This window comes from Lissotriton vulgaris, chromosome 6 (genome assembly GCF_964263255.1).
Source record: "Lissotriton vulgaris chromosome 6, aLisVul1.2, whole genome shotgun sequence".
Classification (NCBI taxonomy): Eukaryota; Metazoa; Chordata; class Amphibia; order Caudata; family Salamandridae; genus Lissotriton; species Lissotriton vulgaris.
In genome coordinates, this window is record NC_141694.1 from 137,827,302 (window position 1) to 137,852,303 (window position 25,002).

Below are 25,002 nucleotides of genomic sequence, written 5' to 3' on the forward strand. Positions count from 1 at the left end.
AAAAGAATAAATGTTTTAATTAAATTTTAAAAATGTGTGTGTGTGTATATATATATATATATATATATACACACATATATATATATATATATATATATATACACAAACATATTTGCGATGTTTTAATAATGTACTTTTACAATGCATATGGCATGCGTGATAAGTCATATGCGTTGTAAAAGTTTTAGAAATGTCTTTGCGGAGTAATAGTCCCGTGTTATAAAAATTGCAGAGTGATGGTATGCGGGATGTTGGTTTGCGGAATATCATTACATATTCCCGGGGGAGAGATAGTCCCTTTCTTGCTATTTCCGTGGAGGCGGGCCTTGTGTCCGGATGTGCGTGGCGCGAGGCCTGTGCGCAACAGAAGTGGAAAATCTCCAGTGTGTGCTTCAGGCGTCACCGGAAGTTAAGGCGGGATTACATTTCCTGCACAATGGCCCCTGTTTGCGCTCCTTCCAGCTCTTTGGAATAGCGCCATGCCTGACCTCCATACAGTAAAGCAGGTGCACGTCACTAGGAGCGCGGGGCAAGCACACCCGGAGCTGGAATGTACAGAACCTGGGAAGAAAAAAAATGCAATATTGGGCACAACGCTTGCTTTTTTTCCGTAATTCCCGCGCCCCCCACATGCCCCAGCAAACGCCCACAGCACACAATATGAGACATAGCACGAAGGGCAGAACGTACCACACACCCCCAGCGTTTGTCACGCCCCCAGCACAACGCAGACATGCCCACAAGGGACTACTTTGCTGGCACGGTTCTTTTACCTTTTAAATGTATATGGTGGGCGTCTGCATAGCCTATGTCCTTCTGCTGCAACTGCCCTTTCCAACGCTGTATTGGGTGTTGTGATTGGTGCTGTGGTTCCTGAGATTACCCGCCTCAAAGGTTTGGGCTCTCTCTTTATTAAATTAGTATGGATATAGATAATAGCTGATACCATGGCCACATACAATGTCATAGCCGCTTTAGTTTACTGCAATTCAAAACTAGGAAAACTGTAAAAAGAACAAATTACATTTCAGATCCATTATGAAGGAAGGGCACTAAAGCTTCTCTGGTAAAATTCAAATACGGTACTAAAAACTGTTGTGGCCTAGGGGGTGTGGAGAGTTTTTAGGTGACAGTATAGCTGCCTTTCATTGAGGCGCCAGTGCATCTTTCATTCATCAGGAATTTCCAGAGTGGAAACGTCGACTGGCTGCGCACATTCTGTTGAGTGCACTCGCGGAATGGCACCTGTGCTGGCGTTAACATGCTGGAGACTGTCCTTCCACCGAAACAATGTTACTATTTTGGGTTTAACTCGGATTCCAGTGAAACCCAATTACATTAATCAGACTGCCTGCAAAAAAATTTAATAAAACGTTTAGAAGGAAAGAAAGATGCGTTTCCCAAGTCCAACAGAGAAGGTGGACTTGATCAACCAAAGTGCTGCTGGAAAGCTTGGATGAACTGCATAAGATCTTGTAAACAATAGAATCAGCTCTGATGGCAATGAAAACAAAACTGAAAAGTCAAAACATTAGCAAACAAGTAACTTGCTGAATCCGAACTGCAGAATCATGCATGTGACTTAGCTCGTCAAATCAAATGAAAGAACTGCACTATTTCCTCACTTATATAACTAGTTCAGAGATGAACACCTTGATAATGTGGCTAAATAACAATACTTCTGATAAGCTCTTGGATTATCAGGACTGAAGTTCTAAAGAATGTGGAGACTCAGTACTGAGAGCTCAGGAGGCAAAACGTCAGAGAGGACAGCATGATTTTTAATTTAGGAAAGCCTGAACAGCAAGTGGAGAGGTCTTCAGAAGCAGCCAGGAAGCAGAGGCATTATTAAAAGGTAACAACATTGTGATCTTGCTTGCTTTGTGACAACTCCGTGGAACCGGCATGAACTAAGGCATATTTAAATACAGTCAACTCAAGCATCACAGAAATGTTAACAATACTGTGTATATTAGTTAGACTGACTGCGGCTTACAGCAAGTGTCTCTCTTTTTCACCAAAATTGATGCTGCTGATCTTTAGTAGACTCTGGGAAAGAAAAGAAAAAAATTGCCCAGGAATGATTCCCTTATACACTTGTGAGACACAGCTCAAGTGGTGGAACTTTGCTATGGAAGTCCTATGTTCGCCATGGTCAAGGAGAGAAAAAAAGCTTAAAACGTGACCATTTCTAAGGACAACAGAGCTGTGAAATCCAACCATCAAGTTGCTCTTCAAGCATGGTCATAGTCTGCCCATTTCAGCCTTGTATTGGTGGTAGGAAATTTGATTAAGTTGATTTTGGTGACGTTTCTCAATTTGAAGAAAAAAAAGAACTGCCTATTGTAAGATTCTGGCTACATAGCTTGGCTTTCACTTCTGAACTTGTGAGTTACAGCCTACTGATGTGACAGAGCAGCTGCATACTAACAAAGATAAAAAGTGTTTGGCCTAGTTTATTGGTCAAAACAGGTTGTACATTCTAGACAATCATTACAGGACTGGGAAGTTTTCAATCTAAATTACATTTGCAACAAAAACAAATAACTGGCTGTGTTTTCAGTGCAAGGAGTCTGCCTTTATAACATATGCAATTGTCATGGTACCTGCCATGACCTTCCCTCCAATCTCCTCAGCTCCCTCCACCAACTAAAATCAAGCAGCCAATTTACATAGACAGACACCAACTACAAGCAAAAAACAGTTCCAATTTGTCTTACTCTGGAAATACAGCCGCTTAGGTCTCAAGTGCGATGGTTTAAAAGGGGTCTTTTCGCATAAACTCTTACAGAAAGTACTGAACTCCACTTTGCCTATGGAGTTGAATATTAATTTATCAATCCGAAGGTTCACCTCGTGAATTTCATACATATTCTTACTTTTCAAAATGACACAGCTCTGCTCTCCTAGAATTTATCACAGCTCTACCTGAATTGGAAACACAATACACAATCCATGTTGCAGACTTTACCCCCTCCCACAATAAACAATAAAATAAATGACCACTCCTGTTCTCTTACTCATTAAATACGGTCAGCTCTCTTTTACACTATAATGCCACACACATCCCCACCAAGCTACACCAGTAACCCTCAAGAATTATACCCTTCTCTGTACATACACCACTGCCAAACCACTCTCCATGGTCGAAAATGTGCTCTAGTTGGCGGCAACAAGAGATTAGTGTCTGACTACTTTCACCTATTTTGGCGCAGGAGCATCCCACACATTCAGTCCCAGGTTGTGCTTATGCACCATCGCTCATCTGTATACAGCAATTGGTAGAGACCTAAATGAAAAGGCAAAGGTGACTGACAAAACATACACACAAAAGGAACACCCTCATGCCCTCGTTTTGAAGTAAAGGTGAGAATCTCCAAATCCGTTCTTTTTCTGTGCTACTGTTTTATAAATGCTTATGCCAAACACTCCATAACATGGCTGTTTATCTATCATATAAAATGTCCACTGCATGATTCCATAGAGCTGCTGCAGCTCATCAATTCAAGACTGACCTAGATGTTTGAGTGATTCAATAGCAAACCGGCCCAAAAAATAGATGTCTGTTTAGAATCAGTAAAAAATTAAAAATCTTTTGGAAAGAGGCCTTATTGCTCCCATTCACAGCAAGGACAACTAATTCAAAACAGGACTACAAACATGACTTAGGGGAGAATGGGGTGGGTATGGTCCAAATCTGTAGTCCACTCAATCCACTGCACTATGCAATTCTTATTACAGAGTAAGTCCATATTCGACTTCATCTGTGAAGCTCTAAAGAGATATAGGTGGCATCTGCTATAAGGAAATGGACACACAAATCACAATACCAGACAATGAAACACAACACCAAGCAGGTGCATCTCCCGTAACCAATGATATGTTCTCAATGACTTAAAATAAATTGGATCTTTCAAACGCTAAACTCAAGTCCTGAATAATTTCATCAGCATTCAGTCTATTAGTGATTCTTTAAGGGAGGCAGTTTTCCCACAAAATTTACAGGCAGTCATTCTGAAATGGAGAAGTAGCAACTGAAGTAAATTTTAGAAGCTTAACAAATCCAGCCCCCTTTTTCTACTTCTAGAAGTGCAATAGTATTTTTCAAAAGTAATAGTTTTTTAAAAGCATAGAGTATACAAGGTTTGCAGATAGCACTATATTATGGTTTTGAAAAATAGGTTTTGAGTACTACCTCTTTAAAAAACGGGATATCCATGCCGGGGCCGAACAGCAGTAGCTACTTTCAACCCAGTGAACCATTCTGTTCTATTAACCAGTGTACAGGAAAGAGAAAATGTCATATCACTGCCTCCCAAAAGACTTTACTAACTGGAGACAATAGACAATATTATCCGGGGGAGGCTGAGGGGTTGTTTTTAATTTACCAGGAACATGGGTTGGCAATAAAATTAAACAAATCCAAAAACATCCTTTACAAAATTATTTCTGGCTGCTATCTACAACCTCAAAGTTCTGTGCCTTTCCATGATAAAGAACATCCCAAATATCATCACTACATACATGTCAACTTGCAAGAGTGCTGTTAAAAAAGTTCAATTTATCAGACATAGCATTGTACTTTAACAAGTTAAATTCTCGCGTGAAAAAGACGCTGCAGCTTACAGCCCTTCCCCTTCTGGGGTTCGCCCCTCCCTTAACAATTCCCCATGCAATCTGTTCCAATATAAAAGTCTGCAGTCATGTCAGCCATCGTTGGCTGCCACCAGCTGCCCCATGCTCTCTCGGATATACACAGATTGGATCTCTTTGGTCTTCAGGCAGTAGTCACAGGCCCAGACGGCCGAGGATTCTGTGGTGAGCAGTCCGTAAGCACTCTCAGTCATACCAGTACACTCCCGGTGGAACCACTTTTGACAAGAAGCTTCACAGAGGATGGCATCCTGGTCATCGTTCACTTCGTTTCGACAGGCGCCACAGGGGTACACCAAGCCAGGCGGTGGCTGGTGTCCTGAGGTACCCGGTGGTTTGCTGGTCGGAGGAAGGCTGTTGACTTCAGGAGTGCCACTGTTCCTGCTGCCACTATTAGGGGCAAAGTTTGACTGGTTGCCGTTGACAGCGGCAGGGGATCCCACATGCTGCTCCTGGTTGAATGCATTGGCAGGAGGATTAAGATTCTTTCCATTGTCCTCCCCCCTATCTGAAAAACTTTGGTCTGCCCCAGCAAAGGGACTGTTGTTCTGTGGCAGGTTAGGCCGCTGCATTGGAGAAGGGCCAAATGGGTTCCCAGGTCCCCCAAACCTTTGCATCATGTTTGGTCCACCTGGAGTGTTTAAAGATGGTCCCATGTCACCACGAGGAGGTTGACCCATGGTAGGTGACATAATGGGCCCAAAGCCTCCAACGGGTCCCTGCATCATCTGCCCTGCCGGAGGGCTGAAGCTTGGTCCCATTACTTGGTTAAAAGGCTGGTTTGAAAAACTGATGTTGCCTTGCTGCACATAGTTTGGATTCTGAGGCATGTTGAACCCAGGCCCCATCTGATTTGGTGGGAAAGGTGGTGGCTGCCTTCTCATGGACTGTGGGCCTCCACCATAACCTGGAGGAACCTGAGATGGCATGCCACCCTGCATGCGAAAGTTTCCAAACATTGCTGGGTTATTGAGGAAAGGGGCCCCTGAACCAGTCCCAACTTTTGGTGGCCCAAAATCATCTTCAAAAGGATTGGAAGCCACAAGGTGGTCCACCATCGGAGTTGGAGGAGGAGCAAACTCGGAGAGGTGTGAATAGGCAGGACCCTAGAAGAGAAAAGGCACAAGTAATCACAGGGTATTAAAGTTAGGTCACATTTATAAAACTATTTTGCGTAAAAAAACAAGTAACACCACAAAAGACGACGATGAAGCAGTGATAAAAAGGAGCTCAAATAAATGCATCCAGTAAAGTAACAATCACATTTTTGTTTGGATAGATATTGCTTTACAGAAAATAAAAATAATCTGCAAATCTAAAAACTACAACTAGCATCACACCCGAGGATTAAAGTACTGACACCATAATCCGGAAAGAGCAGTCACCAATGAGGTGAGGTGGCAGCTGCTTGCATTCCAAATGAGCTATCATAAGAAATTCTCCTTCCTAAAACGTTTCTTTTTGCATCATGTTGTGCTAGTGGTTCTCCAGCATTTGGGAGTATCCACCACAATGTCTTCAAACCTATTGGCTACTTGAACAGCGCACACCCCAACCGATATCATTGTACTGGGGTCAGTGGCCGCCTTTATGATTGGTTTACTGTGAGAAAGTTAATCACATTACCTGTGAGTGGTTATTTTATACTGACAGAAAATCTCTTTCTATCCATACATACACACACACTTGTTATTAGTTTCTACAAAAAACATTCAGTTATTACAATTCAGTTATTACACATTTGTTTTTGGAAAGCGGTTTAAAATGAGCATTTTGATTCTTATACACTTTACTGCTGTTTAGGGCTCGCCTGCTGTGCGCATGCGCATAGCTGGCGAAGCTCTATAGGGGCTTAAACAGACTTTACCCAACTTGGCGATTTGGTGCTGTGCCCGTGGCTTTTAGGTCAATGCGCGTGCACATCGCAATCTCCTCCCACACCTTTGAAGTGAAGCTTAGCTTCACTTCAAAGGCCCCTGCTGCTTAACACCCTCTCCCCGCTCCGCCCCCTCCCCTGCCCGCCATGCGCATTTCTCCTCCCCCCTCCCCACAGCAATGCCCTCCGTCTGGTTTTATGGGTTTTAGTAAAAAACACCCTCTACGATTCGACAAAATTCCAGCCCGCATATCAGCAGGATTGTAGGTCTCTATGCGGATAACTCACTAGTGCAGTTAAACTGCAGCGGACGACTACCATCTTGTCTAGCTGATCTGGGTGCTTAGTCATGTATTAACAGAACATCAATTCATTCATAAGAATGTTTCCTTGCTAAGTCGATATGCTGTTCAGAGGTTGGCACAGAGCCCGAAGACGTTGATTTCATACAACTTATTTAATAAATTGATCTAAGTGATGTTTCGTGCATTTCCACCTCCGGAATTTCTGCAAAAAAGTTCAGAGGCTTGAAGTCCGAATGTGCGTCCTTTAAGTGCAGTTTATTAAGTAAGAGGTCAGCAGTACTTCACGCACATCTAGTCCACAAATGGTATTACACAAAAGCTATGTGTACTTTTTATGTCGGCCAAAGGCAGTCCTATATATTCTTTGGGTATCCAGTTTCTGTAATGGACAGCGGAAACGAGTGTGTGAAATGAGCAGGCGTTGTGGTGTTTTTTTGCAGACCACCTTCCTTTCATCACTTCTAAATCATTGCGGGCCCTGCATGAATACCTAATAATATCTGCTTCCACCCTTGACGTACGTATAGCAGGCGCATTGTTCGGTCTGTGCGCTGGCTGGTAAGTGCGCAGCAACGTGTACATTTTACCTACAGAAGTTTCCAGAAAGAATGCCCCATACTTGACAGTCTCCTAGCTTTACGCTTTCAGCGTCACAGAGCACAGGTCTTAAGACTGTCTCTAAAAGTCACATGGCCTCTGTAATGTGATTGTGCCGTTATGCACATTTAACACATTGCACCCTGGTCTTGGTTTAATCGTTTAAAAAAATAAATAAAACATATTAATGAAAAATTCAATGGGATGAACCAGACATGCAGGTAGAGCAGACAAGAACGTGCTATTTATCACCATTCGCAGCAACATGTTGACCTATATGATGGGAGGTATAGCGCTTCTAGGCACACATCCACCATGACATCCACTGCCACATCCACCACCGCATCCACCACCACATCCACCGCATCCACCACCGCATCCACCACCACATTCACCATCACCACCACCATCACATCCACCATCACCTCTACATCCACCGCCACATCCACCACCACCACCACATCCACCACCACCACCACATCCACCAACACTGCATCCACCAACACCGCATCCACCGACACCGCATCCACCACCACCACATCCACCACCACCACATCCACCACCGCCACATCCACCACCGCCACATCCACCACCACCACCACCACCACCACCGCATCCACCACCACCGCATCCACCACCACATCCACAACCACCACATCCACAACCACCACATCCACCACATCCACAACCACCACATCACCACCACCTCCACCACCACCTCCACCACCACCTCCACCACCACCTCCACCACCACCACCACATCCAGCACCACATCCACCACCACATCCACCCCCTCATCCACCACCATCACCACCACATCCACCATCACCACCACCACGACATCCACCACCACCATATCCCCCAGATCCACCACTACCACATCTATATGTGTATGTGTGTGTGTGTGTGTGTGTGTGTGTGTGTGTGTGTGTGTGTGTGTGTGGCTCTGTGTGTGTGTGTAGGTGCAAATGCAATGTTCTTGGATTTGTCACAATAAAATACACTGAACATAATCTTCACAAAAGTTATTTACAAACGTTTAAGCTATTGCCATTATAAATTACAATAACTTATTTAAGTATTAATTATTTACAAAATTAAAAGCCATTGTTATTTGTAATATCAATACATCTAAGTCACGTAAATACAACACACATTGCATTACAAATGCTATAGGTGTCACATTTGCAAAAGTTAACACTATTGACATTGTAACTGACAAACCTATTAATTTTGCTACTTTCAAAACCAACACATAAATAAAAAAAATGTCATTTACAATACCAATAGCTCAAACTTTACTAATGCGAGACCTATTGCATTTCCAATGCTTGTTTTTATCTTGTTGTTGCCTTCTTGGTACATGGGCATATTACCCATCAGGTTTTCTTTCCTGCTTACACATTGTGCTGATACACTCATTTTTAACTAATATGAAAAGAACAAATAAGTCTATGACAACTTTAACCAATCAAAAAGTATTGGTGGAGATAATAAGCAGGGAGTAATTTCGTAACTGCGCCATACTAGATATTCCTTCGGATCATTCTAACCTTATTTGGACAATGATGAATATTTCATATGCCCCAGGGTCTCGGCAGTCCTGTTATCGTCATCTACCCAAGACCTATTATTTCCTTATTTCTGGGTATGTGGTGCATGGTGGGTCTATCACTTTGCGTGTGATACTGTTAGTGCCTATTACCTCCCATGTAGGGAGTGCCCTTATTTTAAACTCCTAGATACTACTTCTTTATCGATCTATTTAGAGGGAGTCATTGTCAATCTGTTTCAATGCTTCTACTAACGTATCCCAAGCCACTGGTATCTGTTCTCTGCTTTTATTTTTCTAATGCCATATGTGGTACCAAGCTTTCCAGTTAGGCCCAAAGTATCAACTTGCTTAGCCATGTTCTTCTAGTGGGGACATATGAAGATTTCCATGCTTCTGCTATAAATTGTTCGGCCAGTATCAATCCTTTAAGTCAATGAATTTTATTTTGATATTTTCTTTATTAGATCTAAGACCCAGGTTAACAGGCGTATTTTGGAGCCAAATAATTCTTCTCTCTGTCGCTTACTCCGTAATTTCCACTGATGCTTCCAAATATTATTATTATTATATAAAATTTGTAACGCGCGCAGTTACCCAGGGGCATCCCGGCGCTGTGAACACAGACACGAAAGGCTCTTACTCGATCCTACACCGGAAACAAGTGTGTTTTAAGTAGTTTCCTGAAGTGCAGGATATTGGGCTCAGCGCGGATCTTAAGGGGCAAAGAGTTCCAGTGTGACGCTACTTGCACCGAGAAGCGTCGGCCCCCAGAGCGAGCTCTTTTTACTCTTGTAGTCTGCATCAGATGTCTTTGATCCGAGCGCAATGGGCGTATGGGCTTGTAGGGGCGTGCCATAGAAGACAGAATAGAAGGGCCCCTGCCGTACAAGATTTTATGGGCCGTACATAGCGCCTTAAATTTCACCCGCTCCTTAACAGGGAGCCAGTGGAGCGCTTTCAGGGCGGGGGCAGCTGATTGTCTACGCGGTACTTCCATCAAAACCCTCGCGGCTGCGTTCTGCACCTGCTGAAGGGTTTTGAAAGTTGCTTCTGGGGCGCCCAAAAATAGCGCATTCCCGAAGTCGAGCCGCGACAAAATTAGACCGCGAATCAAAAGCTTCCTAGAAGAATTAGGGAGCAGAGGTAGCACTTTGCGAGCAGATCGCAGCAAGCCAAAGCATACCCCCGCGGTTTTCCTAGCATGGGTCCTGAAGGATAGATCTTCCTCCAACCAAACCCCCAAGCTCTTGATTTCCTTCTTGGGGGATGGTGGATCACCCAGGGACCGCGGCCAGCAGCTGGTGATGAGAGAGGGACAGGCCTTGCCCAGCACCATCAGCTCAGTCTTGTCACCGTTGAGCTTCAACGCGGACTGAGACATCCAGCGATGAACATTGGAGAGACAGTCATGAAGGACTTCGGGTTGTTCCTCCAGCTGGGTGAGGCCCACAACCAGCTGCGTATCATCAGCATAGCTGATGATCTTCACTCCTGAAGGGGAGACCACTCTTTCAAGGGGAGCCATATAGGTGTTAAATAAGGTAGGGCTCAAAGATGAGCCCTGCGGGACTCCACATTGAAGAGGGAACAAGGTGGACTGTTCTCCCCCTTCCCATACTTGATAGAACCGGTCTGAGAGGAAGGATTTCAACCATTTGAGGGCCATCCCTTTAACACCCACCTCTGCCAGCCGTTGGAGGAGCACCTGATGGTTAACGGTGTCAAAGGCCGCACTCAAGTCCAGGAGGATCACTGCCACTGACCCCCCTGAGTCGAGAATGCTCCTTGCTTCCTCCACCACTGCCAGTAAGGCTGTATCTGTCCCCTGACCAGGGCGAAAACCCGTCTGGGAATCCCCTAGCAAATGGTGGTCTTCAAGATGGCGTGAAAGCTGGTAATTGACCAGCTTCTCTGCGACTTTAGAAAAACCGGGCAAGAGTGAAATGGGCCTAAAATTGGCCAGATTAGATGGATCTAATCCCGGTTTCTTCAAAAGTGCTTTGACAACAGCGGATTTCCACCTTTGAGGCACTATGCCCTATGCAAGCGAAAGATTAATAAGATGCGCGAGCGGAGTGGAAAGAACATTTGCCACCTGTTTAAGGAATTTCATAGGCGCCGGGTCACTTGGAGACCCACTCTTCATCCTTTTCAGGACCTTTTCGACCTCCTCCTCTGAGAAGGGGCCGAACGATAGCAGCTCAGCGGGACTTATTGTTGAGCTGACGTCCATTTCCACGCTCTGCGACATCGCTGGCAGTGAGGACAGAATCTTTTCCATTTTCAAATGAAAGAAGTTGGCGAGCTCCTCACATTTCTCCTGCGGGTTGTCATGGACAACTGGGGGAACCGGGGCCTTCAACAGCTCTTTAAAGATCTTAAAAGATTCCCCTGGAGAATTGCTTGCCTTCTCGATCCTAACACTAAAAAAGTTCTTTTTAGCCTCTTTCAAAGCCACTTTGTACTTCCTCATCCCTGCCTTGTAATCATTCCGATTTTCGTCAGTCCGCTCTCTTCTCCATGCGCGTTCTAATCTTTTGCATGAAGTTCTGAGAACCCTAAGTTCGGGCGTATACCAAGGGGCAGAGCCAACTCTTCTTTCTCTGAGAGGCCTCCTCTTTTTCGGGATCAGCGAATCCAAAGTGTTAGTGAGCCAATTACCCACCTGCTGGTCCGCCATAGTGGGGTCAGTAGCAGGGGGAGGACAGGTTCTTGCCAACTCGGCTGCCCAACTTCCCACTGGCAACCTCGACCAGATACGTTCCACAGTGTGTCGTTGAGGTACCGGGTCTCTCCCTTTCACCCACTGCCAATTAAAAGGAACCATACGGTGGTCAGTCCAGGGAAGAGCCAAGGGATGTAGGGCAAGCAAATTTTTTGAATTCGCAAAAATAACATCCAGCTGATGGCCGCGCCGACATTAACAAGGTGAAGGTCAAGTGCACCCAACATGCCTTGTAAGTCTTTCGCCCATCTATCGTGAGGGTCATCAAAGTGCACGTTCAGGTCTCCAATAACTAAAAAATTAGATGATGCAGCGGCTAAAGGTATGACTGCTTCGATAAAAGAATCTAAAAAGTTACCCATAATAGCAGGAGGCCGGTAAAGAAGGAGGCCTGATATAGAGAAAGTAGGGGATAGTCGCAACACAAATTGGCAGCTTTCTGAATTATTAATGCCGCAATCCACAGCCTTGCACATGAAATTGTCTCTGTATAGGATGGCTACCCCTCCCCCCTTCCATCTGGCCTGTCCTGATGAAATATGAGGTATCCAGACGGGAGGGCTTTTACAATATCCGGGCTAGAGGTTAACCAAGTTTCTGTGAGAAACAACACATCCAGCTTATGGTCGATGATCAGAGAGTGGATTTCAGTGGCATGACAGGGTATGGACCTACAGTTAAGCAGCGCCATAGATAACTGTGTTTGGTCCCTGGTGACACAGGCCGAACCACAGAGAGCACAATTCAAATAAGGGGTACCCTCTACCCAACGATAGCTACAACCCGAACATCTAGGGGCATGCAGTGACATCAGATCATCCCTAGAGTACCTGATACTGGGACCCATGTGTTGTACAGGAATGAGCAGATTGTCATGCCCTGAGCCCGACTGGGCGCGGACGGGCGCAGACGGGCTGGACTCAGGCGCGACTCCGGCGCAGGTCCGGCGCAGGTCCGGCGCGTCCGCTGCCCGCGTCCGCTGCGCGGAGGCATGCCTAACCGTTTAAGTAGAGCGACTAGAGCGCTCGTCCAATAGCGCCCAACCTAAGATGGCCGCCAACTGCAGCAACCCGGGACCCGGTAAACTTAGCCTCGAGGACGGCCAAGCCCCACCTGGGAAGCGGGGAAGAATAATGAAGGTGCTAGCGTGTCTTGTAATTAATATCCGCCCCTAAGTTGTGCTAATCTGGCTCGAGGGGGGGGGGGGGGGGGGGGGGGACGGACACAAAGGGAAATTCTATAGAGCAATGGCAATGTTAAAGTTTTTAAAAGTTTTAAATTTTTAAAAAGGAGCGACCGCTCGGGAGCAGCCTTAAGCGTCTGTGTAAAGTAATCGCCTGCTTTGGAAGATAGCCCCTCCTTAAGTAGAGCGACTAGAGCGCTCGTCCAATAGCGCCCAACCTAAGATGGCCGCCAACTGCAGCAACCCGGGACCCGGTAAACTTAGCCTCGAGGACGGCCAAGCCCCACCTGGGAAGCGGGGAAGAATAATGAAGGTGCTAGCGTGTCTTGTAATTAATATCAGCCCCTAAGGTGTGCTAATCTGGCTCGAGGGGGGGGGGGGGACGGACACAAAGGGAAATTCTATAGAGCAATGGCAATGTTAAAGTTTTTAAAAGTTTTAAATTTTTAAAAAGGAGCGACCGCTCGGGAGCAGCCTTAAGCGTCTGTGTAAAGTAATCAGTAATAATTGGGCATAACCACATTACTGTGCTAAAAATCTGCTTACCTTTCTCCACAACATGGCCATGCATTTGAGGCTCCCAGGAAATTCCTACTAATCATCTCCGGAGTTCGATACGTTCAGTGCAATACATTACCAATAATATGTGCCACTATCAATTATCGCTGCTTTAAATTGTCTATGGAAATGTGTCCTTTGAAGTTGAGAGCACATGAACCTTAATTATTAATTTCTCCCTAGGCACGGACCTTTCTACAATTTGTTTTATTATTAGTCAGCTTCTCACGTGATTTCATAATTAACCAACATGCACATCTGTACTGCTTACAGGCTTCTCAGGAACATTCCAATGTTTTTTGCAGTAGGGTTAGAACATCTGTTTAGTATGCTGAACACGGGCCAACAAAATACTCTGTACACTTGCTCTTACTGATTATTAATCCATTTTAGGAAGCACACCTCCCTGGGTTGGCATGCACATCACACTTACCACATCATTCTACTGTCATACCACAACAGTGCTGGATCTGCTCTGTGACTTCAGTAGAGTCTCAAAGTCAACTCCATGGTCAGTGCAGTGTGACAAAAGTGGCTGTGGCGAAAGCTCCACATCTTCAAATAGGACTCAAATAGTCACTGATGCGGGAATCACATTGTTCCTAAGGAAGGTAGTGTATTCAATGTGCAAAGCATTTTTGGTTTCCAAAACTAAGATAATTTGGACATGACAGCCTCTGCTTTGATGGTAGGTCATGAAGAACAAGCAGGGAGCTTCCTTTTCTCTGGCTAACTAGTGGAAAGGCCAAAAGTATCCCTATGTTGCACTGTTTATGAGAACTTCTGAGCCAATCAGATGAATGTGAACTGGAAAATGCTTTCTGGCCATGTTTACCACAGAACGGTTATCCTCCTAGAGTTACTACACATTATACAGCCTTTCAACACTATATTTTACGTAGGATTTATTTTACTTTCAGCTCTCTATTTGACCTCTCCCTGCTTGATCAGAAGGTAACATTTTAAAAATACCAAGAAAAACTGCTAGTACAAATATATGAACACTATGGACTGGCAAACTGATTTTACAATTGATATAGTGCCCGTCCTGCACTTTCCAACTACCTGCAGGACCCCATTCTTAAGACCCATTTCAAAAGTATTTTATGTTCTCATAAACTTTGAGTACTTATTCATATATAACGTGATCACAAGTTATACAATTTAACTGAATGTACCTTAATAATAAGTTACCTCGGGTTAAGCGATACCTTACACTTTGCTAGCTGCTTAATTCAGACACTCTGTTCATCACCACCCCCTTTTCTGAATCGTAGCTGTCCCAAAGCAGCAAAGTTTTGGTGAAGTCTCGCTATTCTAGCCACACTAATGCAAACTATTCGATTAGTACTGCATTAAAACAAGAATGCGGATACTTGGCAGTTTTAGTGTTAAATTCTACTGTCAGGTTATAGGGAGTCTTCATGTGTATAGAATGCTTGCACTACTCAAGGCAGCCATCAGACACATCCTAAACTCCTAGTCCACCAATACAGAGCAGACAAACTCACTAAATGGCTATGTTATTGCTCTGTAAAGCTGCAGGATCTCTGTTAAATGTGCTTACAAGCCACAGCAAACTGGGCCAAATAAAAAGGAAAGAGTGGAGTATTCAAGATTTTTTTCTCAAGTATTTTCAAGACACTCTAGTCCTGAAATAATGAGACCAGTCTCCTTAGACAGAGTTAGAAGTCCATGTCCACCTGACTCGCCAGGCCCGGATTCTGCTCAGTGCGGGGACACTCCCTTAGAGTAACCAGGCGCTTTATAAATCTAAAATTCATTCATTCATTTTGAACTCATAATGTTAGTATAATACATACGTAAAAAGGTCCCATGTACAGGCAGGAGGGCAGCATAGATAACACAATGGAACATCAGGACATGAATAAACAAGGAGTGAAAGAAGACGAACAAATGAAGGCGGGTATAAGAAAAGTTTGTGGTAAACAGTTATAGTCTGCTTGAACCTTATAATCAGGGCAGTGGAATTATGCGATTCTGGGACCGCAGCGGTTTTTCTTTATAACTATGGATTTCTGTAGAAGTTACAGATTAACAAAAAATTGTTTCTAGGTCGAACAGATCAAGTTACTAAAAATGCAGCCACACGTGTTAGCGGCTCAGTGTCTGGCACTTCCCTGCGCAGTGAAAAGTCATCTTTCTTTTGCTGACTGCTGCATTTAGGTTTAAAGCGGAAACTCATGGTGCAACCTTTGCCCATAAAATGATAATACTGGAAAATGACGAAATAGCAAACACTGCCAAAAATATGGCCATAATGTCACATAACTCGCTTTTCCTTGCCATATAATTTGTCCCTTCACACCGCAAATTTCCAGTGGCCCCGATTATAATACATACAAATCCCTATTTCATATCCACCCCACCCTCCAAGCCTCCCCTGGAGAGCTCCATTACCGTACCCCATCTGCCCCCTTTGTTCTCCACACCTGAGTGTTTGACTTGCGACGTTTCTTCTCAGGGCTCTTCATCTGCAATCCTAGAAAAGACAGAAACATACAGTATTAGCAAAACAAAGTTAGACCAGATCTCAACCAATGAGCAATTCAAGAATAGAGGCAGGAGTTATTTCTTAATAGAGAGGGACCTTTGGTTCGTAAAACTATAATAGGAGGGAGGAGAACAGAGATAATTGTGAGGTCAAGAGTCTCAAACCTAAGGCAAAAATAGAAATCCGCAAACATAGGTTCATTAAAATTACATTTGATCATTGGTGCAGCAATGCCTATCTATAGTAAAGAAAGATGTGCTACAACAGAGTACAGCTGGTCAGAACAATCAATGAAAGCTGTGTTACTGACAACTGCCCTAGGTGTGGGACCGCGAGGGCTGGATTCTTCCATTTTGCCTGGGAATGCCCGCAGGTCGGTAGCTTTTGGAGGGCGGCGATGGAGCACATTGGCCGCATTACGGGCCTTCGGATTGCATTGGACCCACTGCACTGTCTTTTGGCCCTGGTGCCCAAACCTAAAAAGAGGAACTTGTCTTACAAATTGCTACAGTTGTTCCTAGTGTTGGCAAGGAGGCGCGTGGCTATTACCTGCATGGGGCAGAGGGCCCCTGAGCTCTCCCTCTGGCTTAGGGATTTTAAGGAATGGTCCCTGGCTGAGGAGACACACATGCAGCGTACACGCCGAGATGAGCAGCTTCAGGACGACCTGCTGGCTTGGAGGATGATGTGTGCGGAGGGGCTGCCTGGTGATGAATCGGATGCGACTAGTGCCGAATTGTTCACCCCTGAGGAGTCTGAATCTGAGGAGGTGGTGACAGGAGATGGGTAGAGGGGCCTGGTCTGGGGTAGTGTCCTGATGAGCGCGCATGACTGTTCCGTATTTGGTTGCTAAATGCTTGTCTAGATTCCCGGAGTACTGCTTATCGTTGTGATGTCTGTACCCTGCTGGTCCACGAAGCAGTAACCGGCCTTTTACTCGTACTTAGTTGTCGATGCCACATGGGGGGGGGGGGGGGCGGGGGGGGGGGGGGGGGGTTTGTTTCATTGTTCTATGTCAATTGGGTTTCGAATGCAAACATTATCTGTGAGGACTGAGGCCTGATGGGATTGATGGAAGACGTAGGAGGAGGATTAAATGTAAAACGACGGACGCTAGTGTTACATATCTCATTTCTGCGAATGGTCAGGTTTATCTATTTCTGTGAGGCGCACCTTGACTTTACGCCGCCCGGCCTCCGGGATGTGGGCCGTTGGCTGTGTATTATCCTGTACGATACTCTTGTTTACTTTTCTCTTCTAGCGCCTGTGATCTGACGGTCTGATTTTGCCTTCAATGCTGTTCGAAATAAACATTTAAAAAAAAAAATGAAAGCTGTGTTGTTACTAATTCTCAATAAAAATGTCAATTTTAACTCCTAAGAATGATAACGACTATTTTACACACAACTGGTTAAGTCAAAGTGCTCCAGGTAGCAGGATTTATAGGCCATCATTATTACTACTCAATCAAAACCTGAACTCTACTGACCGCAGAAAGACAAAAGACAGAGGGATATCAGCGGTTACAACCTTCTGCTTGCAGTAATGTGCATATTCAATAGTGAATTACTTTCAGGACAGCATAAAACTAGGGTTTGCAATCACCTGCTCTGCACCAAAAATCTGCTCAATAGGCTGGTCCAGATCTGTGTAGGCTATAAAAGTAGGGGAACCGTTTACTGAAAAGGGTAGGCAAGATACTAATTATAGGGAAGACTGGAGGAGAGATATTGGTACTGTCCAACATATTTGTTGAGCATAGAAAAAACACAAGAGGCACAGATAAAAAATAGTGAGGCTAGCCATGCACCCACTGGGAAATCGGATGTGCAAGCATTCATTCCTGACAGCGCAGCCTCGACTCAAGCTGTGCAGTGCGCTCTGTGGTAAGAAAGAAGGTATCAATCAAATCATTTCATTTGTAAAGCACACTACTCACCGGTGAGGGTCTCAAGGCGCTGGGGGGTGGGAGGGAATGCTGCTCCTGCTCGAAAAGCCGGGTCTTGAGGAGTTATCCGAAGGTCAGCAGGTCTTGGGTCTGCCGTAGGTGGATGGGGAGGGTGTTCCAGGTCTTGGCGGCGAGGTGGGAGAATGATCTGCCGCTGGAGGTCGCTCTCCGGAAGCAGGGGACTGTGGTGAGGGCAAGGTCGGCGGAGCAGAGCTGGGGGTGTAGAAGCAGAATCATCTGTTGAGGTACGTTGGTCCGGTATTGTGGAGTGCCTTGTGTGCGTAGGTGAGGAGCCTGAAGGTTATCCTCTTGTTGACCAGGAGCCAGTGCAGGTCTCAGGTGGGGTGTGATGTGGCTGCGGCGAGGATGTCGAGGATCAGGCGTGCAGAGTCGTTCTGGATGCATTGGAGCCGTCTCAGGAGTTAGGTCGAGGTTCCTGCGTAGAGGCCGTTTCTGTAGTCCAACCTGTTGCTTATGAGGGCCTGGGTGACCGTTCTTCTCGTTTGTGGGGATCCACTTGTAGATCCTGCGGAGTATGCGGAGGGTGTTGAAGCAGGAGACTGCGTTGACCTGTTTAGTCATGGAGAGGGTGGAGTCGAGGATGACCCCTAGGTTGCGTGCGTGGTTGGTGGGTGTTGGGGCGGTTCCTAGTGCAATCCACCACCACGAGTCATCCCAGGCCGAAGGGGTGGATCCGAGGATGAGGACCTCCATTTTGTCCGAGTTCAGCTTCAGTCAGCTGTTTCTCATCCATTCAGCTGCGGCCTTCATTCCTTCGTTAAGGTTGGTTTTGGAGGTGTGGGGGTCCTTGGTGAGGGAAGAGGATCAGCTGGGTGTTATTGGCGTAGGAGATGATGTTGAGGTTGGGGCGACGTGGGCGAGCGGTGCCATGTGGATGTTAAACAGAGTTGGGATGAGCCCTGGGGTACGCCGCAGATTTCTTGGTGGCTTCGGAGCAGATGGGGTGGAAGACGGTCGCTCTGTGTTCTGCCAGAGAGGAAGGAGGTGGTCCAGTCAAGGGCCTTCTCTTTGATCCTGGCGTTGTGAAGGCGTGTTCGTAGTGTGTGGTGGCAGACCGTGTCGGAGGCGGCTGACAGATCGAGGAGGATGAGGCCCACCGTTTCTTTGTTGTCCAGCAGGGACTTGATGTCATCGGTGGCGGCGATGAGGGCAGTCTCTTTGCTGTGGTTGCTGCAGAACCCTAAATGGGAAGGGTCCAGGATGTTGTTCTCCTCGAGGTAGCGGGTCAGTTGTTCGTTGACTGTCTTCTCGATGACCTTTGCCGGGAAAGGAAGCAGGGAGATGGGCCGGATGTTCTTGAGGTCCTTGGGGTCTGCCTTGGGTTTCTTGAGTAAGGCGTTGATCTTGGCGTGCTTCCAGCTCTCCGGGATGGTTGCTGTCTCGAAGGAGGTGTCAATGACTTTCCGGAGATGGGGTGCGATGGCTGTGCTGGCTTTGTTGAAGATGTGGTGTGGGCATGGGTCTGATGGAGATCCGGAGTGGATGGTGTTCATGATCTTGATGGTGGTCCAGGAGAGCAGGCGGTTGGTGGTCGTGGGGGCGAAGGTCTCCGTGGTTGTCGGGGCGGTCGTGGCGTTGAAGCTGTCGTGGATGTCTGCGATCTTGATGTGGAAGAAGGTGTCCAGCGAGTCGCACAGGTCTTGCGAGGGTGGGACGTTGTTGGTGTTGGAGAGTTCCTTCACGATGTTGAAGAGCTCTTTGCTGTTGTGTGCGTCGTTGTTTATGCGGTCTTTGAAGGAGGCCCTTTTGGCAGATCGGATGAGGTGATGATGTCTGTGGGTGGCGTTCTTGTGGGCTGCGCGGCTGTCTGGTATTCGTTCACGGAGCCAGATCTTCTCCAGCTTTCGCCAGGTTGGCTTGGAGGCCCGGAGGTCTTCAGTGAACCAGCTGGCTTTCTTGGTGGTGTGACTGTTGGAGGGTTTCTTGATCGGGGCAAGGGTGTTGGCACAGTCGTTGATCCATTGTCTGAGGTTGCGGGCGGCGGTGTCGGCGGGTGGGCTCTGGGCGAGGGTTGTGGTCAGCAGATCTTTAGTGACTTTGCTCCAGCATCGGCGAGGCATCTGTTGGGTGCGGTTGTGGGATTCTTGAAGGTGAAGTGGATGCAGCGATGGTCGGTCCAGTGGAGTTCTGTGGTGTGGTTGAAGGAGACGTGGGGGCTTGAGGAGAAGATGGGGTCAAGCGTGTGACCGGCGGAGTGGGTGGGTGTTGTGTCGAGTTGTCTGAGTCCGAGGTTGGCTAGGTTGTCGATCAGGGTGGTGGAGTTGGTGTCGTTGTTGTTCTTGAGGTGGTACTTCAGGTCCCCGAGGAGGATGTAGTCTGTGGAGGCGGGGGCATGTGTGCTGATGAAGTCGGCAATTGAGTCGCTGAACTGTGGTCGGGGTCCAGAAGTTCCGGCAGGTGAAAGCTCCATGGGTGCGCTTCGGGAGGCCAGGAAGCAGGTGTGTGATCATCCGGTGTTGAGTGCGTGGAGGGTTCTAGCATCGTAGCGGGTGTCAGGTGGTGTGGCGTTCGCGGGGTCCTGGCGCTGGGCGCGGTCCAGGCGCAGACGGTCGCCGACGGGCTTGCCTTTGGTGCGCCAGCGGCGCGGCCTCCATATGAGGGGATGTGGGAGGGAAGAGCAACTGGGAGGCGGGGGCGACGAATGGGATTGCAGGGGGGCGGGGCCGCAGCACCAGGAAAAAACGGGCAAGGGCCATGGGAGAACTGAGCACAGGAAGGAAAAACAAGTTTAGACAAGAAAACAAGTACAGGCACAGAGGAATAAAAACAAGTTTGGGCAAGAAAGCAAGTACAGGCACGGAAGAATAAAAACAAGTCTGGGTAACAGGCACTGTACAGGTACTGCCAATCAATCGATTTGACATTTGTAGGTGCCAAGATAGTTTAGTATGGGGCTCAAACTACCCAGAAGGATACATCTTCAATATAATGCCAAGAAGCACCAGACAGATCCACCTAAAATATACCAGACGCTATCACTGTTCCACTCTGGAAATGAGGCCAAAGTTTCCAGGTAAGCCCATGGGTGTACCAATCAGCCTAGCCATGGTGAAAGGGAAGTTACTGCAAGATATGTACTTTCTCTAACAGAAAAGGGTAGAGGAAACACTTAATTTTAAACTCTTTGAGCTTCAGATGAGGGCATTTACCAAGAACAATTGTTACTACCTTTAGCACCCGACATTGAAATAAGCATGCCAGTGGGAATGTGCAAACCGTGGAATTTACAGGACATGAGAAGCCCTCTACTCCTTAAGACTTTATTCCGCGAAAAGCAAGAAAACAGGGTAGCCTCAATCTCTTTACTGGATGCATTCATGAAAGAGTTCTCACCCATACACACAACCTCTACATCCTCATTTCTGGAGACTACACGGTCCAGTACATAGACCGGACACAAAAAATAGGGGATTAATGTGCAGTCATCGACAAATCCTCCTGGCCCTGTACCCTTTACAGCTTAATAACACTGAAATTACAGGAGCTCATCACTATTCACTTTCCATTTTCAGCTCTTTACTCATCAATGTCTCCATCACCCAAGGAACCTTCCCAGATGCCCTCAAAATAAAAACATACCACCCACTGGCTAAAGCAAACAATTTTTAACTGAAATAATATTGCAAACGTATGACCCTCATTACACACATTTGCTTAATTGAAAAATCTGTCAAAAAAGCAGTATTCACACAGCTACAGATCTGCAAAAACAACCTGCTAGAAAGACTACTAATCTAGCTTCAGTGCATGCTGTAGCACTGGGACCAATATTTTTCATATTCAACAATGTCCTCCCCATCAATGACAGTAAGAACCTACGCATCCTGATTCTACTCTACCTCTCTGCTGCGCTCGACACAGCCTAACACCAAGCAATGATCCGAGGGGTGTGGAATTTTATGAAATAGCTGCTTGTCTGTGGGATGAGATGCTTCATAAATGTATTTGTCCTGCCAAAAAAAGAAAATCAACTTGTCCCTTTCATGCCATGCAGTGATGTTATACATTATGGCAGTGTTCTCATTGAATCAGAGCTCCTGAAAAGCCTCTGTTCATGCCAGGACTCATAATAGCAATGTTTATAGTCTAGCAATGCCCTGATTTTTCCATCTTCCTGCAGTTCTAAACACAGAAGCTCAAATTCTGTGCACACCTACAACCATGCAAGTTTAAGGTTTTTCACAAACTTTTCTATAACCTCCTACCACACTGGGACACACTGGAAATTTACTCCTGACAAGGGCAGAAGTAAAACTTTTTTCAGGGAGGGGAAAAAAGGGCTGTACGAAAGTGAAATTACAAACGCTGAGCATATTCTTGCATGAGCAAACATACACATGCATATTTGCTCATATAAAAATGCAGTACACAAAGTAGTATGGTTTCCAGGGCTATTTCTGGAACTACTTCATTTAATTCACTGAAGTTGAAATCTGTACTAATGTAAGGACATACATACACAGTGAGTGTACTTTTGTGACTTTCTTTAATAATTGGGCTCCTAGTTACGTCTGGTGTTTGATAAGGCCTTTTGTTTTCTTAAAATTATATAACTTCACTGAGAGTGACAATGTTATGCTCTTTCACAAGGAGCATAATAGCACACAAAGGAGTTTCCGTCAGTTCAAGGGACTACAATGGAAATGTGTGCTTTTGAGCCTAAAAACATTTTTAGGTCGAGTGAAACTCGGACCTATTATTGTCAAACCAAAAGCTGACTTTTTACGAGCGGTTTTTACAAAGTTCACGTGAAATCACGTGACCACAAGCTCCTTCGTGCACGAGCTTGCATTTAACCCACAGGCTTCCCCTACCAGCAGCATTTGCCATCACGGCCGCAGGCCGTGACTTCAAAGGGTTCCGCTGCCCCGCCTCCTGCTTCACGGCCATCTGTTCCCCAGCACCTCCCCTCTCTCTCCACTAATTATTCACTGCTGGCCGGCCCATCTAGTTTTGCACAGCTTTCGTTTTCCGCTTGTTTTTTTTGATGCCCAGCATGCATCTGCACGGAACTCTCACGAGTGATACGCTGTTAGTTTTACATAATCAGCACGGCGCTCGTCATGATGCAATTTTATACACATTAGGTTGTATTTTTGTTATTTATTTAATTATATTTGTTTTCGTATGCGTCTGGTGTTTTATCAAATTAATGATGCCTGCTCCTTTAAATCCTGGCTTGCGTTCAGCAGCTGCTGTACTTTCACCCCGCCCTCTTCCCCCCTTTCCATGCTGGATTTGTCCAGGCCCCAGAAGCATCAGCTCCTCGTCCTCCCTGCGGCCATTGAAAATGTGGGACTCCTGTGACCCACATCACTCTTTATCGTATTTTTCATTGTTACTTTCCACTGCAACAGGGGTGCCTTGCTTAATATTTGAGCAGGCGCCTACTACACTTGCTGAGTTTGCCAATGCCTTTTTTCATACCTTTCCTTTAAGGGTCTGACTCCCGATCCATGGCCGGGATTGGGTTATCATTTGTACAGCTTGGTCCGTCTCCCAGTGCACAGCATCTTCCCCCGAATGCTCCGATTACTGGCAGCGGCTCGTCTTACACGGCTTCATGTGAAACGATCTCTATGCTGGGACCTTTGAAGCTTGGCAGCCATGCAGATGAGCATGTTTCTGGTCCTAGGCCTTCGAACTTCTTGCTGATACGGGGTCTGAGGCCCAGTACAAACTCCTCTTTTCCTGGCTGATTTCATCCCTCCCTCCCTGGCCTCTCCTGTTCCACACAGCGCTTTGAGGCAGCATATATATACGGGTAAACACTATGCAAACACTAGCACAGTAGGCATTCTGTTCCTTCGCTTCTTTAACCATACCCACCCCGTCCCTTCCCTCTACAGTCCCCTTATTGCTTCTCATTCGCAGAGCGCCGGCACTTCTCAGAAACAAGCAGGGGCTCTAGTTTTCTCTCTGTCTGCGAAACAGACGCAACTATTCTTCCATTGTGCATTTTCAGTTGTCCTGGCTACGTTGTGATCACTTTTAACTCTACAATGCCAACTTGAGGTATCAGTAACGTTGTTTCCCTGCAATTGTGGTTTGGTTATGCGTGTATGTGGATGTGCGTTGCTTTGTGTGTGGAAGTGTGTTTTAGTGGTGTTTAGTTGATGTATGTCTGTACCTGCATAATATACGCGTTAGATAAGCCATTGTGTGTGTGGGATTTCGAGGTTGTGTGTGTTTGTAGGACGGAGGAAGCACCGCCCTGATGTTACAAACAAGAGGAAACTGAGAGCGTGGTCAGGCTCAGTCTGTCTTGTTGCGGATATCCGTCTTTAATGTGCATATTCACGGTAATTGTGGCACTGGGCAACACAGGAAGCAAGGGGCGTACTTTGGTTTGTTGATGCATGTCTTTATTTCTCGGTGCCTGCTTATGTGTTTGTCGTATGCTTGTGTTTATGTGTGTTTGGGCAGGGACAAGAATGTGTAAACACTCACGTTCCCATGTTTAATTTAACGTATTCATTTCTATTGCACATCATAATAGGTTAACATTTGACTAGTCTGAGTAAGACAGGGAGTGAAAGTGATGGCGCAGGAAGTTACCCTGCTTTTCTGTACACTCTTTACCCTGTGACGGAGATATAACATCATTTGAAAGGGATAGAATTATTTGCAAGAGTATGCACTATTCGTCTGCGATCGGGCAGAATTTGTATGCTTTATTAGTGGCATTAGTTATTCTACTCAAAAGGAAATCTTTGTTTGAGAACAAAACTTGTTCTGTTCAGTCACAAAATGTGTATGTCGTTTGCATGATTCATACATCACAGCTGCAAGTCGTGAATCTGTTTCAACAAAGAGGGTACTGTAGAGACAGGAATGCCCCCGCATGGTGTATAGTCATGTACCTAGTGCTTAATTTGTGCTGGTGTTTACAACTGCTTGGCCCGACACTTATTTCTTTACACATATTTATGTCAGACCACCACATGGTGACACTGTCAGTCTATTTTTAAAAGAGCACATAAGGGAGAGTGTTCAACAGTCCTATTACAAATAAGATAAGCCCACGGAGCTTCAAAGTGAGCGCTCTCACCTTCCGGATTGGTGT

At 46.0% G+C, this 25,002-nt stretch overlaps 1 protein-coding gene across 3 annotated transcripts in view; it reads right to left on the reverse strand.

The window, feature by feature from the left end:
• Positions 1–1,760: 1,760 nt before the first annotated feature.
• PYGO2 (pygopus family PHD finger 2) overlaps positions 1,761–25,002 on the reverse strand; it is a 30,885-nt gene continuing 7,643 nt past the window's right edge. Inside the window, exons 2-3 of one of the 3 annotated variants that reach the window (XM_086926173.1) lie at positions 15,906–15,955; positions 1,761–5,759 (exon numbers count right to left, since the gene is read on the reverse strand). In XM_086926173.1, coding sequence (XP_086782299.1) covers positions 4,707–5,759; positions 15,906–15,955 — 1,103 coding nt within the window. In that variant the 3' untranslated portion in view covers positions 1,761–4,706. Of the gene's footprint in view, positions 5,760–15,837; positions 15,956–25,002 lie in introns of those variants that run through there. The other 2 variants (XM_086926172.1, XM_086926174.1) reach the window with 2 other exon arrangements.